At 44.6% G+C, this 17,169-nt stretch overlaps 1 protein-coding gene across 4 annotated transcripts in view; it reads left to right on the forward strand.

The window, feature by feature from the left end:
• Positions 1-17,169, forward strand: part of Sidt1 (SID1 transmembrane family member 1) — a 96,600-nt gene that overhangs the window by 39,635 nt on the left and 39,796 nt on the right. For all 4 annotated transcript variants that reach the window (XM_037209745.1, XM_037209746.1, XM_037209747.1 and 1 more), the window contains exons 4-9: positions 6,082-6,127; positions 9,452-9,553; positions 10,338-10,421; positions 12,463-12,550; positions 14,293-14,364; positions 14,957-15,050. In XM_037209745.1, the coding sequence (XP_037065640.1) occupies positions 6,082-6,127; positions 9,452-9,553; positions 10,338-10,421; positions 12,463-12,550; positions 14,293-14,364; positions 14,957-15,050 (486 nt within the window). The remainder of the gene's footprint in view (positions 1-6,081; positions 6,128-9,451; positions 9,554-10,337; positions 10,422-12,462; positions 12,551-14,292; positions 14,365-14,956; positions 15,051-17,169) is intronic.

Raw genomic sequence — 17,169 nt, forward strand, 5'->3', positions numbered from 1 at the left:
TTGGGCTGGTTCCACTCCCTATTAGCAGCTCTCTTAGGCAGGTATCCCACAACTCTGACATCTTGGGTTCTCCAAGGCAATCCAGGCCTCAATTTCACAGCTTCACTTAATGACCCCTCTAGGCCTCCATTCAGTAACACCCCTGAATACATGCCTGGCCTCAGCAGCTTCCCTTAGGCGAGGAGGCAAATTCCATAACCTGTTTCTTCTATCCTTGACTCTAAAGCCAGAACCACGTGGCCGAAGCTGCCAAATTCTGCTGCTTGCTGGAAATGTGACATGGCCCCCTTGTTCAATTACATCTTCACCAGCTTTCTGTCCTTCACTGCCTAAGCTTGGCTGTCCTAAAACTTTCTCTGTAATCCAGGCTGGCTTTAAACTCAGAGATCTGCTGGCCTCTGTCTTTCCAGTGCTGGGATTAAAGGTGTGCCCCACCACACCTGGCTCTAAGCTTTTCTTTAGTTTCTTTTTACAAACTGGAAACTTAGCTGAGTGAGAATTTGCCCTGAGGTCACCACTCTCTTTATTCTATTTTTTAATCCATCTATCTCCTTGAACACAGAATTTAGCTCCACTTCACTTCTTGGTGCTCTTTTCCTCCTCAAAATTTACATTTTGTATTTTACCCTGCTGAGTGTGTTCCTTTTCATTATAAACCCCCATTAGAGTTACCACTAATAACCACATAACAGAGTCTATACAAGGCTATTTTAAGATTTTCTCTGCCAAAGAAATCAATCTAAAGCTCTTCACTTTAGCCTCAAGCAGACTCTTCAGACAAGGGCAAAAAAGCAGCCACTTACTTCACCAAAATATCACAAGAATTATCTCTAGGCAACATGCCAAAATTACTCTCCTCTGAAAATTCTTGATCCCCACAGTTCATCAAATCATATTTAGCACCACTGTCTTCCATGCTTTTACTAGTATGACCCATTAAGCAGTTCTTAAAGCATTCCGCTGCTTTCCTAATCCAAACTCCCAGAGTCCGTATTACTACAAACAAAAACATGGTCAGGCCTATCACAGCAATACCCCAGTCCCTGGTACCAACTTCTGTCTTCGTTAGCAACTCTATTACTGTGAAGAAACACCATGACCACGGCAACTCTTATAAATGAAAACATTTAATTGAGGGGGCTCACTTACAGATCCAGAGATTCAGTCCAATATCATCATGGTGGGACATGGTGGCATGCAGGCAGATGAGGTGCTTGAGGAGTAGGTGAGAGTTCTACATTTTGCAGGCAACAGGCAGTGGTCTGAGACACTGGGTGGTATCCTGAGTATAGGAAACCTCAGAGCCCATCTCCACAGTGACAGACTTTCCCCAACAAGACCACACCCACTTTAACAAAGCTACGCCTCCTAATAGTGCCACTCCCTATGGTATTATGGGGACCAATTTAAACTACCACAGCACCTAAGAGTGCTTACTGCCTGCTCTTCCTGGGGGCCAGAGTTTGGTTCCCAGCCCCAACATGATGGCTTACAACCACCTGTAACTTGATTCCAGGGACTCTGACACCCTCTTCTGGCCTCTGGAGGCACACACACACAGAGAGACACATACACACATAAATTAAAATTAAAATAAATCTTTAAAAAATTCCAACATGGAGGCAGGAGAGCAACCTGAGTTCACCCCCACCCCACCCCCACCCCACCCCACTCCACCCCCACCTCCAGCTGAGGAGCTGTTGGTTGTTAATGGCTGCTACAGTAGGGAAAGTTGCTTTTGAGGGAAAGTTGAGGGGTGGCCACTAGCAGGTTGGCCGTGCCCCAGTGGACAACCCCACAGCCATGTGCTTGTAGGCATTACTGATTACACTTGGTGGGTTGTTTTTCTGTTTGTTTGTTTGTTTGTTTGTTTGTTTTAAAGAAGACGTAAAACTGGAAGGGAGATCTAATGGGAAGGGGATGGGGGATTGAAGGGAGAGGGTGAGGAGCAGATGTTTAACACACATTGTACAGATCAACAAAATTTTTAAAGAATAAAATAAAAGTTAAAAATAAAGTAGACAGCAATAAAGAAACACACTCAACATTGACTGACCTCTGTTCTCCCATGTGTGTGGTACACATAAACACATACACACACACACACACACACACACACACACAGAGAGAGAGAGAGAGAGAGAGAGAGAGAGAGAGAGAGAGAGAGAGAGAGAAGGGGAGAGTAAGGAAAGAACTAGATTGGACTGGTCTACCATTTGTTTTGGAATGATCAAGACAGGAGCCTATTTAGGAGGAAAGGAGCAGAAAGACAAAGCAGATTCATAAGAGAGTTGATATCTGTAGACGCAAAGTCCCCGAGAAAGGAAGAGGGAGTGGGTGGGGTACAGGTGCATGAGGGCCAGTTGCACACACCGGAAGGATGAAGCCTGGAGGGTGAGAGAGAGCAGGAGGGCTGGGGAAGGACTGGGGTCGGAAGGGAGCTCACGACAGATGGCAGTCAGCAGACAACAGGGAATGATATTGTGAAGTCCGTGGTGCCCAGTAATAATACAACATGATTTCCTTCAACGGAGTGGGGTTTGGAAGAGCCCTTGTGCCCCGCCAAGAGCTCAATGACATAAGACGTTCTGTCCTGTGACTCTTATGGTCCCTCACTCAAAACCACTGAACGTTTGTCTCTGCCTCACGACCCTCTCACCTTTCCCTCCTTCAGTTGTGTTACTCTCCTATAAATATTTTTTTTTCTTCTTTCCCTATCCCTCTGAGCACCCCTCTGCCTCTTCTTCCTCCATCTTCCTCATCTCCTCTCTTGACTCTCACGTGTCTTTTCGCTTCCCAGCTTCCTTTAACAGCCAAAGCCTGGAACAAAGCTGTGTTTTCGTCTCTTGCATAAGCGTTTGTTTCCTGTTTTTCATTTGTGAAACAAACGAATTGAAACAGTTTTGAAACAAACGAATTGAAACTGATGTTTCTTGCTGTAACGCTAAAGGGGCCGAGGAGTCTCAGTTGACTTTGTGCTGTCGACTGGTGAAATCCTTTGATAAAACACACCTTGCTTACCTCAGTCAGCGCCCTGCCAGCAGGTACCGCTTCACCCCTACCTACATATTGTTCATTTGAGCTACTGTTAGCACCACAAAAACCAGAAGGCTTAAATGTTACTGTTTTAAAAACAACAAAACCCAAGGAACTAAAACGAACAAAGACAAAAACCCCTAGAAAGTCTATGTTGATCCAGTATTACAATTGGAATTGAAATCATGAGAGGCATTTATAAAAATCAAATTTTCAAGTGGTGGTGGTACACACCTTTAATCCCAGTGCTCAGGAGGCAGAGGCAGGAGAAGCTCTGTGAGTTCGAGGCCAGCCTGGTCTACAGAAACCGAGTTCCCAGACAGCCAGGGCTACACAGAGAAGACCTGTTTCAAAAAACAAAACAACAACAACAACAAAAAAAACCAAAAAACAAACAAACAAAAAACCCCAAATTTCTGGTCCAAGCGCACATATTGCTTCAGGAAAGCGCACGCTTTCTGTTGCTAACTTAGAAAGTCATAACCTCCAAAAGTCTTTTGTCATTCCTCTGACCTGGCAAAGAGCCCCGAAGGGCCCATGTTGTCCCAGTAACAGCAGAGCACTGCCCAGACCATACATAGCACACTGCCCAGACCACACACAGCACAGCATACTGCCCAGACCACACACAGCACAGCACACTGCCCAGGACATACACAGCACAGCACACTGCCCAGGACATACACAGCACAGCACACTGCCCAGACCACACACAGCACAGCACACTGCCCAGGACATACACAGCACAGCACACTGCCCAGACCACACACAGCACAGCACACTGCCCAGGACATACACAGCACAGCACACTGCCCAGGACATACACAGCACAGCACACTGCCCAGGACATACACAGCACAGCACACTGCCCAGACCACACACAGCACAGCACACTGCCCAGGACATACACAGCACAGCACACTGCCCAGACCACACACAGCACAGCACACTGCCCAGGACATACACAGCACAGCACACTGCCCAGGACATACACAGCACAGCACACTGCCCAGGACATACACAGCACAGCACACTGCCCAGGACATACACAGCACAGCACACTGCCCAGGACATACACAGCACAGCACACTGCCCAGGACATACACAGCACAGCACACTGCCCAGGACATACACAGCACAGCACACTGCCCAGGACATACACAGCACAGCACACTGCCCAGGTCACACACAGCACAGCACACTGCCCAGACTACACACAGCACACTGCCCAGGCCATACACAGCACAGCACATAGCCCAGGCCACACACAGCACACTGCCCAGGCCATACACAGCACAGCACATAGCCCAGGCCACACACAGCATGGCACTGCCGGCCTTTACTCTGGCTGTGGACTCTAAAGTGGATGTACCACGTCATTTGATACTGATGTTGGCATTCTTAGATGACTTGAGGTCAGAAGTTTACTACTGTGCTCCTGCAGAACCAGCGACCCACATGGGTAACAATTTATGCCAAAAGTTAAAATATAAAAATTGCACCCATTTCTATGAGCTCTACTCAGAGTCCAAACCAATGACAGCCATTACCTTTATAAACAGTGCTCAAATGTTATGACTTCTAAGTAGTACCTCTTACTACATGCACCTTGCCTAAGTGTCTTGGCATGCCATTTATAAAAAAAAAAAAAATGGTTAAGTCTTAAACCATTCCATTTTTATAAGAGGAAAATTGGAAGTAGAAAGAAAGTCTTCGGAGAGCCCTAGGGATTGAAGATGGTGAGGGAGCCCAGGAGTTCAGGTTCAGATTTAGCAATGCAGGAAGAGATGGACATGGGGAGAGTGGCCATTTCATCAGCATTGGGAACTCAAGTGTGTGGCCTTGAGTGACTGGTCTGCAACACTACTGATGAGGCCCGAGTCACGAAGAGCATTCGCAAAAGGACAGCCCTTATGGAGAACCCATTCTTTTCCAGCCTCTTGAACTGCTCCACAGATGCTCACACCAGACAGCGCTTGATGCCGCAAAGCCTCCCTCTTCCGTAATTCTAACACTTTCCCTTTCTCTGTTCCTGGATCCTAGCTGTCTTAGTATATGAGAAACCAATTCCCGGTCAGTTTCTGTTGGGAGATCAAATAACTATACTGGGGTAAAGATGGGCATTAGAAGACAAAGTCCAATCAACTGATCTGTTTGGGAGGCATCTAGGCAGTGGTACCAGGTCCTGGGCTCATTGCATGAGTTGGCTGTTTGAAACCTGGGGCTGATGCAGGGTCGCTTGGCTCAATCTGGGAGGAGGGAACTGGACCTGCCTGGACTGAGTCTACCAGGTCGATCTCAGTCCTCGGGGGAGGCTTTGCCCTGGAGGAAGTGGGAATGGGGAGTGGGCTGGGGGAAGGGGAGGGGGGCAGGAAGGGGGAGAACAAGGGAATCTGTGGCTGTTATGTAGAACTGAATGGTATTGTAAAATAAAATAAAAGGAAAGGAAAAAAAAAAAAAAGAAGAAGACAAAGTCCAAAGCCAAAGAGGATGAAATTCTGGAGAATTCAACAAGTCTTGTAGGAGACTGGAGAGATGTTTGGGGAGAGCAGAGCATATTCCTACCCCTGCTGATTGTCCCACAGTGGCCCTCTGTTCACCCTGCTTATAAGGAATGTTCTTGTGCTGTGGATCCATTAACGTTATTGTAAAGTGGTGTACTTACATTATTCAAAAGGACTCAAGTCTGCATTTCCTCTCTTACTACCTACTTCTCATGATCAAGCTTGATTGATTATATGGCTTGATCGTAATATCTTAAGAGAGTCCAAAGGCGAAAGCAACCATAAAACTAAATGAGGTGCTTATAGAGTTATGACCTCATGGATGTTTAAAGATGTAAAAGCAATCTTCCTCCCCAATTTCATCATTATTTATTGTAGAAAACACAGTCTCCTTGAAGTTTATCAGACGGCAGGTCCAAATGCCCTTCAGAAAGGGCAAGGCACTGGGCGTCTGGCTTAAGTGGCTCTTCTTTAAGTAACCAGTTCTTGCTTGCCAACTCATTTTTTTTTTTCTCTCACTTTTCCCTCTTACGTCTCTCAGGACAAATGTTGCCTTCCGCTTCACTGCCAGCCCCTCTCAGCCTCAGGTAAGTGGAGATTTCCACGGGCTGTGGAGAGGTCCGCATGCTGGTGTTGCACACAGGAACGTCGGAACAGCAAGAGTGAAGTCAGCGTGTGTTATTATCACCCTTGCTCTTACTCTGGGTAATCTAGCTTGTGACTGAGGTCTTGGGCACAGTTGATATTACCACCTGCACTGGGATAAAATGGGAAGCACGCTGTTTACTCCCAGCATTCCTTGGGACATACTTCACTGAGTGAAGTCAGGTGTCTGATGTGTTCCGAGGGATGTTAAGCAGTACTGGGTGCTGTAGGAAAGAGGAGGAGATAAACACAGACTCTGTGACTGTTGACTTCCTGGTGATTGAGATGGGGGCAGGGAGACAGATACGCAAACGGCTGTTCTGAACATATAAAAATAAGACTGATTTCCATTCCTGCCATAATATTGGCAGATTGAATATGTGTCCCGTCAGTAGAAATAATTAGCTATTTTTATGTGCTCCTCAATAAAAAATAACCACAAGCAGAATAGATACATAATTTTTTTAAGGTTGTTTTCCTGATGACATTTCTAACTTCCTTTTTCCCCCTTTCATGGTTTCCGAAAGGCTCTCTGCTGTAACAAGTTCAAAATGGGTTTTTGGTCCTATGTAGTGGCTCACACCTTTACCCAACCACTCTAAACACCAAAACCAAAACGAGAGAAATGTGAGTTAGAGGCCAGTCCGAGCTACACAGTGAGTTTCGAGCTAGCCTCATAGCTATATACTGAGACACTGTCTCGTAACAGCAAGAGAAGACTAGTCTATATGTCACAACATATCCTATGGTTTTTGAAGGCTTTAACATGATTTTGCTTATAAACGGTTACTTAGCTTTTGTTTTGAATATAATAAAACTGGTGAGTGGGATGGGGGAGGCACACAACTTGATTTGTGGCTTCTGCCCATTCCTGTGGTGTAAATCCCTCCCTCCACCGTGGCTGCTTTCCCACGGCCGACATGATGTCGTTGATCATGCTGGGAACAGATGTGCGAAGCGGTGCTCCCAAACCTGTGGAAATGAACTCCTGCGTTTGTTTTGTAGCACTGGGGATTTGAACTCTGGACCTTGTACATGCTAAGCAAGCGTCTTACCCGCTGAGCCGCGTCTCTGGCCTCCCACAAAGCTAAGACTGAAATTGTCTTTCTGTGAAAAGCCATCCTATCTACTGATGCCCAATGGCAAGGAAGGCCACAGGGCATGATTTGTTCTTCTTCATAGTTACTGACCATTTAAAACAAGTGGTATTTAGAGGGCTAGGCAGGTGGTCCAGTAATAAGACACTTGCTGCTCCGCAGAGCACCTGGATTTGGTTCCTAGTACCCACATGGTAATAGGTCTATGGGTGCCGGGCGTTGGTGGCGCACGCCTTTAATCCCAGCACTCGGGAGGCAGAGCCAGGCGGATCTCTGTGAGTTCGAGGCCAGCCTGGGCTACCAAGTGAGCTCCAGGAAAGGCGCAAAGCTACACAGAGAAACCCTGTCTCGAAAAACCAAAAAAAAAAAAAAAAAAAAAAAATAGGTCTATGGGTTACAGATACCCATAGCTGTATCTGACTCTAATTCTAGGGCATACAATGCCTTCTTCTGACCCCTGGGGCATCATATCATGTGTACACAGACATATATGCAGGCAAAACATACACAAAAAATATGAATAAAATCTTTCTTTTTCTCTGTGTAGCTTTGCGCCTCTCCTGAAACTCACTTGGTAGTCCAGGCTGGCCTCGAACTCACAGAGATCTGCCTGGCTCTGCCTCCCAAGTGCTGGGATTAAAGGCATGCGCCACCACCGCCCAGCGAATAAAATGTATTTTAAGGCAGGGGTCTAAAACTTTCCTTTGGGGTTTGTAGTGATTTAGAGATAAGTAAGACTGATAATTGTTTGACATATTGATAAGTGTTCAAAACTATTGACTGCTTACGAAAAAATCATAAGCTAGTAATATATATTCATTACTACAATAACACTCTTGAATCATAAAGTATGGCTGGCCTGAGAATCACCCTGGGACCTCTAGGCTCCTCCTTTGGAATAACCGTTTTTTGTGTGTGTATTTGAATCATGCTCCAAAATGCAGTCATACAAGGCATGAAAAGATTTCTAAGTGGGAATGTGAGTGGCATTCCTTAATTCTGACATTCTATTTACATTGAATTAGTTCTCAAAACAGCATTAGTACAAAGGATACTGGAATACAAAATTAAATTTTGACTTCTTTACCTCTTTTTAAAAATGATGTGTTTACTAGGTCTATAAGATAGATATCAGACTCAGGGTGGGTTTCCACAAAGCCTTAATCTCAAACTTGATGTTTCTCACACAGTTGCCATACTTGAAATTATTGGGCTAAATTCTCGTTTTCTCCTTTTTAAAATAAAATGTGTTAAAATGTTTTAAGAGTTAATAGGTTTTCCCAATGGATTCATAACTGAGGAAGGTAAATAGTGTCACCTCTTTCTGTTAGTAATGTTGGGTTAGGAAAGATGGTTCTGGGATCAAGAGTGCACATGGCTCCTACTAAAGACTGGGGTGTCATCGCCAGCCCACCTTGGCTGGCTCACAATGCCTGTCCCTTGCCTTCTTCTGGTCTTAGTGGACACCCTCTTCTGGCCTTTGTAGTCACCCACACATGTCACACACACACACACACACACACACACACACACACACAGTCTACTGATACTTGAAAAATACATTTACCCCAAATCACGAACATATTTCAAGGGTTCAATGTCAGACTTGAATCTCTTGATCTAAATAGCTTCTCAGAATATCTCAGTTAGGAAAACAATTCTTTACCAGAAGGTTTAGAGGAAAGATTGGTGTAAAGCTGATTCTTCCCTCTGACAAGATTGTCAACATTCTTGAGGAACAGGAATGTCTGCTCTTCAAGGCGGAGCTTCCTATTTCCCAACCGCCCCACAGAAGAAAACTGATGTTACATCCTGTGTATCTCTGCTTTTAGAAAAGGCTGACAGCAGAGAGCTTAAGTAGGAAATGGAATGACGCACAGTCTAAGTTAATTGATAAGAAATGTCTGTATCACAAAATAAAAAGGCAGCCTCGTGTGAATGGCCACTCACCTTCGCGGCTGTCTTCCCCGTGTGGGGCACAGAGGCCTGTGCAAAACAGTTTGTTGCTTGTCGTGTACGAGATGGATGGATGACAGAAACAGTAGCCGTCCACTGAACTTTTCATCTGAGACTGACACATGGTAGAGAACACAGTCCCACACATGGTTTGTGCTTCGACAAACATTTCCTAAGATTAATAAATCACGTCTCTCTTTTTCTCATTCTCAGTATTTTCTGTACAAATTTCCTGAAGACGTGGACTCCGTTATCATTAAGGTGGTGTCTGAGAAGGCTTATCCGTGTTCGGTTGTCTCGGTTCAGAACATCATGGTGAGCTCTGATACTGTCGGCCTTCTAGCATGTAAGATTCTAGTATTCCAGAATAGGTGGTGTGTGTGTGTGTGTGTGTGTGTGTGTGTGTGTGTGTGTGATCCCCTTACCATCTATCACCCCCAAAATGCCAAATAATAACAACATTTCATGCATATGAGTGGGCAGTCCATGGTTGCTGACATTGATGAGAGATGAGAAGTATCTCACCGACAAAAAGAACATCCAGTTGGAAGTTCAGGGAGAAAAATAAAATAAAAGCAAGCCTACCACTTGTTTTGTTTTAGATTGTTGTCATGACATTTAGATTGTGCTTTTTCTGCAACACAAGATGTTAACAAAAAAAAATAGGAAATACTATATACTTTAAGGCAATCTTTTTTTTTTTTTTTTTTTTTTTGGTTTTTCGAGACAGGGTTTCTCTGTGTAGATTTGCGCCTTTCCTGGAACTCACTTGGTACCCCAGGCTGGCCTCGAAATCACAGAGATCCGCCTGGCTCTGCCTCCCAAGTGCTGGGATTAAAGGCGTGCACCACCAATGCCCGGCTGAAGGCAATCTTTTTATAGTTCTCTTCAATATAGAGTGATTCTGGCATGTTAGGTCAAAGTCCACACTTTAAGAGGAGCATTTCATGACTGTTCTGCAGAAAACTTTCCATGGTGTCTAGATTAGAAGATTCCCCCGACCTGTGATCCAGGTAGTACAGCCCCATCACATGCATATGGAGTGACATCACGTGACAGGGCTGATGCTTTCTTTTTTTTAATCTCTCATGTGCTTTAGTGTCCAGTGTATGATCTGGACCACAACGTGGAATTCAATGGTGTCTATCAGTCCATGACCAAGAAAGCTGCCATCACGCTCCAGGTGAGACATTGCTTCTGAAGTCACAAGAGTCGTGGGGTTCAACTGATAGTCACTTTCCCACTGGGCCAGCACCCAAAGGAGGTGGCTCTCCATTGTGTACCTTGGATCTCTTTTCTCTCTGATTGGTTTAAAAATGAATAGTGCTTTGCCTGCAGTCGGTGCCTGGGTGGTGGTGGACAATGCTATCCTTCCAGGCTTTCTTTCTTTCCCCTTGGGGGTTCTTGGGAATCTTCAGTGCAGTAGGACATATATCTAACAGATCACTTACAGGGTTAAGTCCAAATGAGATTCCAATTTATTCAGTGAGGTGTGACAATTTAGGGTAAAACTTATTACAGCCTTTTAAAGCAATTTAACATATTATAATAATTTCTACCAGTAGCACTCACCAAAAGTTGGATTCAACTCCGGAGAGAATAACAGATTCAAAGGCGTATGATCCTTATTCATGCAGCACTTAGCCCTTTTGGTATCTGTGACTAAACTGTAACTTCAGTGGTATTTTATAGCAAACATGTACATACATTATGCCATCATATTCCAAGAGACATTCTACCCCAGTCTCTGGGTTGGTACTCTATGAAATCTGTGATTTGATCTGTCTGTGTAGCATAAGACAACATTGTCCTTGATGAATAGACAAAAAGTGCAAAGAAGCTAAGTGTAATTTAGATATCAAACCTAAAATTTTTCTATCAGTCAAACTTCAGATTTGGAGCATCACAGACTTAATACCCCAAATGTCTTGCTGTCCATGTTTATTTCTTCCTTAGTATACCAGAATGATGTGGTCCCCAATTTAAAAAGGACACACACACACAAATAGCAACAGTAGGTGTTTTCATTTGCTTTCTAGTGCTGTATAAAACATCATGACCAAAGGCAACTTAAAGAAGAAAGGGTTTATTTGGCTTACCTTCCACATCACAGTTCATCATGGAGGAAAGCAAGGGTGGGAACTCCAGGCAGGAACCTGGAGGCAGGAACTGAACCAGAGGCCATGGAGGAACACTGCTTACTGGATTTCTTTCTATAGCTCATCCAGCTTGCTTTTTAATACAACCCAGGATCACCTGCCCAAGGGCACCATCGACAGTGGGCTGGGCCCTCCCACGTCAATCATTAATCAAGGAAATGCTCCACAGACAGATCCTAGGAAGGCATTTTCTCAGTTGAGAGTCTCTCCTTCCAGATGAACCTAGTTTGTGTCAAGCCAACAAGAAATATTATACCAGGCTAATAAAGGGCAAAGCATAGCCATATCTACCATGTCTACCTTCTGTGGATCTGGCAATAAATTGCTGCTTCTCGTCTCTTTTCTGAGCATGTGCTTCAGTTTTAGACATTTTCTAAGTGAACTAAACACAATATCAGAAATTTGAGTGTGTCAAAAATGCCTGGGTTAAAGAACTGGAATGTGTGGTTATTTTGTTAACCCTACTTGAACCAGACTAAAGAGGGATGGGCACAGAAGTCAAAGCCACCACAGCCACAGCTCAGTCCTCCCTCCCAAGTCCTTCATCTCCCTATCCTGCATTATTTATTTAACTACTTACGGCATGATTTTAGAGAAGTTATTTATTATTAGATTTTAAAATAAAACAGATAAATTGCTGAGTGTGTGCCTGTAAGGCTAGCACTCAAGATGCTGAGGCAGGAGGATCAAGAGTTCAAGGTCAATGTAGGTTACATAACAAGACGTCTCCAATATATGTGTGCTTATATGTACATGTATTTTATACAAATATTACTTGTTAAATCTAAGCTATTGCTTGTTGTGTTTATTACAGCACTAAGTCCTCAAGTGGGCACAGATTTTGAAATTCTCCACGTACCTACTTACACTAATTTCTTGGATGACTGTAGTGCTCATGGCTGGTCTGGAGTAGACAATGGGCTTCGGAAGCCCTTTGTGGGGATTTAGAGGACAGGCGTGAACTTTTCTTTTCTTCCTTTCTCTTACTGTCCCTGACCCCCATGGAATTCTCCTCCTGGCTGTCTTTCTTCCCTGCGAATCATGAGGTTGTTATGTCTTACACAGAAGAAGGATTTTCCAGACGAGCAGTTCTTCGTGGTGTTTGTGATAAAACCTGAAGATTACGCGTGTGGGGGATCATTCTCCATCCAGGGTAAGAGGCACCGAGGGATGCTTGGGAGGGAGGGAAAGGAAGCCAAAAGCTCATCCCTACTTACTGGGAGCCTAACAGCATCGACTTGACAAGGCACTCGAGAGACACTTGGATTAAAAAAATAAAATGAAGATAATCCTATATCTAAAGGCAGTATTGGCACTACAAAATGTCATTCAGTACCTTCAGCTTTCTAATATAATATTTTTAATTCTTTGAGCATTTAATACAATGTATTTTAATCATGTTCACCCCCTACTTCTATGCGTAACTCTTCTCCAATCCGCCCACCACCTCTCCCCTTCCTCCCAACATCAGGTCCTCTTTATTATTTATTTTTTACATAACATATAGAGTCCAATTTGTAATGACTGTATATTCCTGGGTGTGGGGTCATCCACCGGACTATGGTCAATCTATGAGGGGCCACACTTTTAAAGAAAACTGTCTTTTCCTCCCCCAGAGGCCATTAACTGTCAGTAGCTCCTCAGTTAGGAGTGGAGGCTCATACTCATGAGCTCCTCTCCCTCAGGGCTAAAATGGTGACTGGCTTGACTTTGTGCAGCTTGTCAACTTTTTGAAAGTCTTATGCCAGGCCGTATAAAGTGAGTTCGCTTAGTTGTCGTTTCATTTGCTTCTGTGATGTACATGCAAAAGGGTCTGTTCCCTGGGCTGGTGAGACAGCCAAGCCAACTGACTTGAGTTCCATCTGCCATCCATCCCTGGATACTCTATGATGGAAGGATAGAATCAGCTCCAGCAAGTTGTCCTACACACACACACATACACACACACACACACACACACACACACACACACACACACACGAGAGAGAGAGAGAGAGAGAGAGAGAGAGAGAGAGAGAGAGAGAGAGAGAGAGAGAGAGAGAGAATAGATGCAATAAAAACATTATTAAAAGTCCATTTCCTAATATGGAGCCACTTATATGGATCAGCAGTCAGCCCTTCCACAAGGATGTACAAGGAAAACCTGAAGTTTGCCATCTCAGTTGCCAAAATTGTACCCGACAAGACAATAAGAAAGCCGAATGTGCTGACTTATCCTGACAACAAGGGGTTATATAAGCTCCGGTGCCTGTACAAATAGTTGTGTTGTCCAGAGAGTAGACTAGACTGTTAATTGAGAACACAGACCCTTCTGCCAATGGGTCACATGTCACCAACACAGAGGGTGTTTTCTGTTGGCTATAACATGGCTCCCTTGGTGACAGGTGACATTTCTGCTTATGTGTCCTTGAATCTCTTAATGTTCCTTGAAAAACTCTAGAGCCTTTGATGACTAGGTAAAGAAAAACAGATTTTCACTGGCTAGGGAAAAAAAATGCAAGCTAAAGAGGATGTAGCTGTTTGTTCGGGGCACATTTTTCTTGAGGAGTTTGTGGACATCAGGAGAAAGGTCAAGTCTTTTACACTGGAGAAGGAAGGCTGCTATTCCAGTTCATGTGTGTCAGCTGGTGCTTCTAACATACACTCAAGCAAAGGCCAACCAGAGAGTCTTAGCAGAGGGACCCCTGATGGCTCAGATGTTGGATTTTACTCCAGTTCTTGTACAGTGGTCAGAGTGGGTTCTGGACATTGTCTAATACAACTGTTCAGTATGGGGGTGGGGAGGTGAGAGTCTGACCTCTGACCCACTGTGCTTTCTCCCTTGTCTGCTTGTGTGGTGTTGCTTTGTTTTGGGTTTTCGTTGTTGTTGTTTGTTTATTTCTTTGTTTTTACCAGAAAATGAAAACCAGACCTGGAACCTGCAACGATCAAAGAACCTGAAAGTGACCATTGTCCCGTCCGTCAAAGGTTGGTTTGGGCTCTGGAGTGTGGTGGAGAGATTCTCGTGTTGGGAGATCTATCACGTAATTCAATGTTAATGCCTTCCCCTCCAGGGGAGCCTTCCTTCATAAGAATACTAAAGTCTATTTAACTTGGAGATGGAATTAGATCTTTTTGAAGAGAAATAGGCATACTAGGGGTGTGGTTTAGTGGCAGAATACTTGCCTAACTTGTTTGAGGCCCTCCAGCATAGAAAGGCTTGGGAGGGGGTTGGAATAGAGAGAAGGAAGGGGGAAGGGAGAGAAGAAGAGGGGAGAGGAGGGGAAATAAAGGACATGAGGGAAGGAGGAGAAGACAGGAAAGAGGAGACTCAATTCTAGAGTTGTATACACTGATTCCCGCTCCCCCCCCCAACCGCACCCCGCTTCCAAGGGCAGTCATCACTATGAAGCTTGTGGGTGGTGTCAGGATAGCCTCCCGTACTTCAGCAGCTTCAGTGAAAATACACTGGGATTTAAGAATGGACGGGATGGAGGCTGAGTCTTCAAGCTGTGCTGTTCCCAATATAGCCCTCCTCTTCCCAAGGACAAGCTGACAAGCGCTGTTTCTTTCTCCCCAGAATCTGTGTATGTGAAATCCAGTCTTTTCAGTGCATTCATTTTCTTGTCCTTCTATGTGGGATGCCTGCTGGTCATGCTTGTCCATCACGTGAGGTAGGTCCGTGGTCTCTTCATCTCCTTTGCCTCCCCATGAGATGCTTAGAACACAGGGCTTTGGAACACCTTGACGGGCCGCTAACTGAGATCTTGGGCAAGCTGCGTGTCCTCCTCCTGTACCTGAACTTAAGGTTGGTCATCTGTGAAAGGAGACAACGGTTGACTCACTTGCAGGTCTGAAGTCAGGGTCCCACATAACACGCCGGTAGAGTTTTCATTATGAGACCACAACAAAAAAGTAACTAGGCTGTTCTTATACCTCAGAATACTCGCTGTAGATCACACAGACGGCAGGAAACCGTCAGCTTTCCCCAGCATAGAGTCTAGAAGCAGACTTAAGCATTCTGTCGGAAGCAAGCTCAATGCCTAAATAAGCCTGGAGGTACAGCCTATCGCAAGAGTGACATGCTTTGATACGTGTTATTACCAGGCACACCAATTTCCCAGTAAACCGATCCTTCAGGACAAAAGGGAGAGAGGTAGGTAAGCTGCAGTCTGATAAAGGAAATGCCCCTGCCTAAGGATTTGGAACCCCTGGTTAAAAACAAAAATAAATAAGATTTTATAACGCTCTTGGCCTCTCTCAGCGGGGCTGAGCTTTGAGAGTCCTGTTTTTGTTATGCTTTCTGTGAAACAACTACAAAAGGATGTCAGGAGACTTCCAGTAAACAAATGGTGTTTCCCTCTCCTCTTAAACATGGGGTGGGGGGAGGCAGCAGAGAGCTGTGAGCACAAGACGCACACACCAACTGTGAGGAGAGCTCCTTGACAGAGCAATCTTAGTAGCAAAGGCCCTTCTCTCCCTCAGTAAACAACTCCCTTCCACACCCTCAGAAAGCCTTTGAGTTGAGATACCGCCTTCAGAACCCCCCCCACTCCCCGCCAGGGGCATGCCTAGAATCCCACCACCCAGGACGGGGAGCGGCTAGGAAGTGTAGAGTCTACACAAACTACTTAGAGAGTTCATGGCCAGCCTGAGCTGCAGCATAAAGACTCTGCCTCTGAAAACCAAGAGCTGGGAATGTGACTCAGTGGTTAGTGCTTCCCTAGTAGTTAGTGCTTCCTCAGCACAACTGAAAAACTAAATAAAAACAGGTCCACCACTAGCCAAACATTTAAGCACCAAAATAACTAGGAATTATGCATTATTTGAAAAAAAAATGAAATTATCTGAGGAAATAAATACTCACAAATATATATCCAGTGAATTCAACAAATCTAGAACAACCGCTGCCGATCAGGGAAAGGTGCTTCCAACAAATACTGATGCTAAAATAAATGTATCTCCCCTATAGCAGACCAAGAGCTGACTGGTAAACACAGAGGAAATGCTCAGGTTTGAAAACCATTTGCAAACGTCACAGCTGGCACTCGCCCAGGTTAAGAATCGTCAGTAGATCCGGGTCTGGTGGTATAGGCTACTGGGGAGGCTGAGGAAGAGGTCTGAAAATTCAAGAGCTGCCTGAGCAACTTAGTGAGACCCTGCCTTAAAATAAAAGGTTAAAAAACCAAGTCTGTGGCTGTAGCTCAGTGGTAGATCACTTGTCATACCCTAGCTCCCCTGACCCCCAAAACTAAGAAAGTAAAGCAAAGTTTTCAATGAATGCTAAGTTGAGGGGAGCCAGACAAGGAACAGGGTGTTTGTGTAGCTTCACATATTGCTAAGCCATAAGGGGAAAAAGTAATAAATACACAGTGGGGAAATAAATCACACTGGCCTGTCAATCAAAATAAATACTATTTATTTATTATTAAAGAGAAAGTGAGCAATGCGTGTCTCCAGATATGACACCACTCTGGGAGGGACACAGCATTACTCCTTGTAGCTTCCTACAAATGTATATTTTGAATCTAATCAAGTGGAAACATTTAACACAAAAGCTCTCATAAAAGGGGCAAAAGGATATGCAAAGGATCCTGTTAGAGGAGATGATAAGTGTGAAACTAAAGACAGCGTGACCTCAGATTGGATCTTGCACTTAAAGAAAAAGTATGCCAGAAAGGATAGTTTTAGGCCAGTTGAAATTAGAAGACAAACAGTCGATGAAATTCTGTAATCCTAGCTATTCTCAAGGAGGGAGATCTCGAATTCAAGGTCAGCCTGAGCTACAGAGTG

The sequence above is a fragment of the Peromyscus leucopus genome, chromosome 12 (genome assembly GCF_004664715.2).
Source record: "Peromyscus leucopus breed LL Stock chromosome 12, UCI_PerLeu_2.1, whole genome shotgun sequence".
In the NCBI taxonomy this organism is placed as follows: domain Eukaryota; kingdom Metazoa; phylum Chordata; class Mammalia; order Rodentia; family Cricetidae; genus Peromyscus; species Peromyscus leucopus.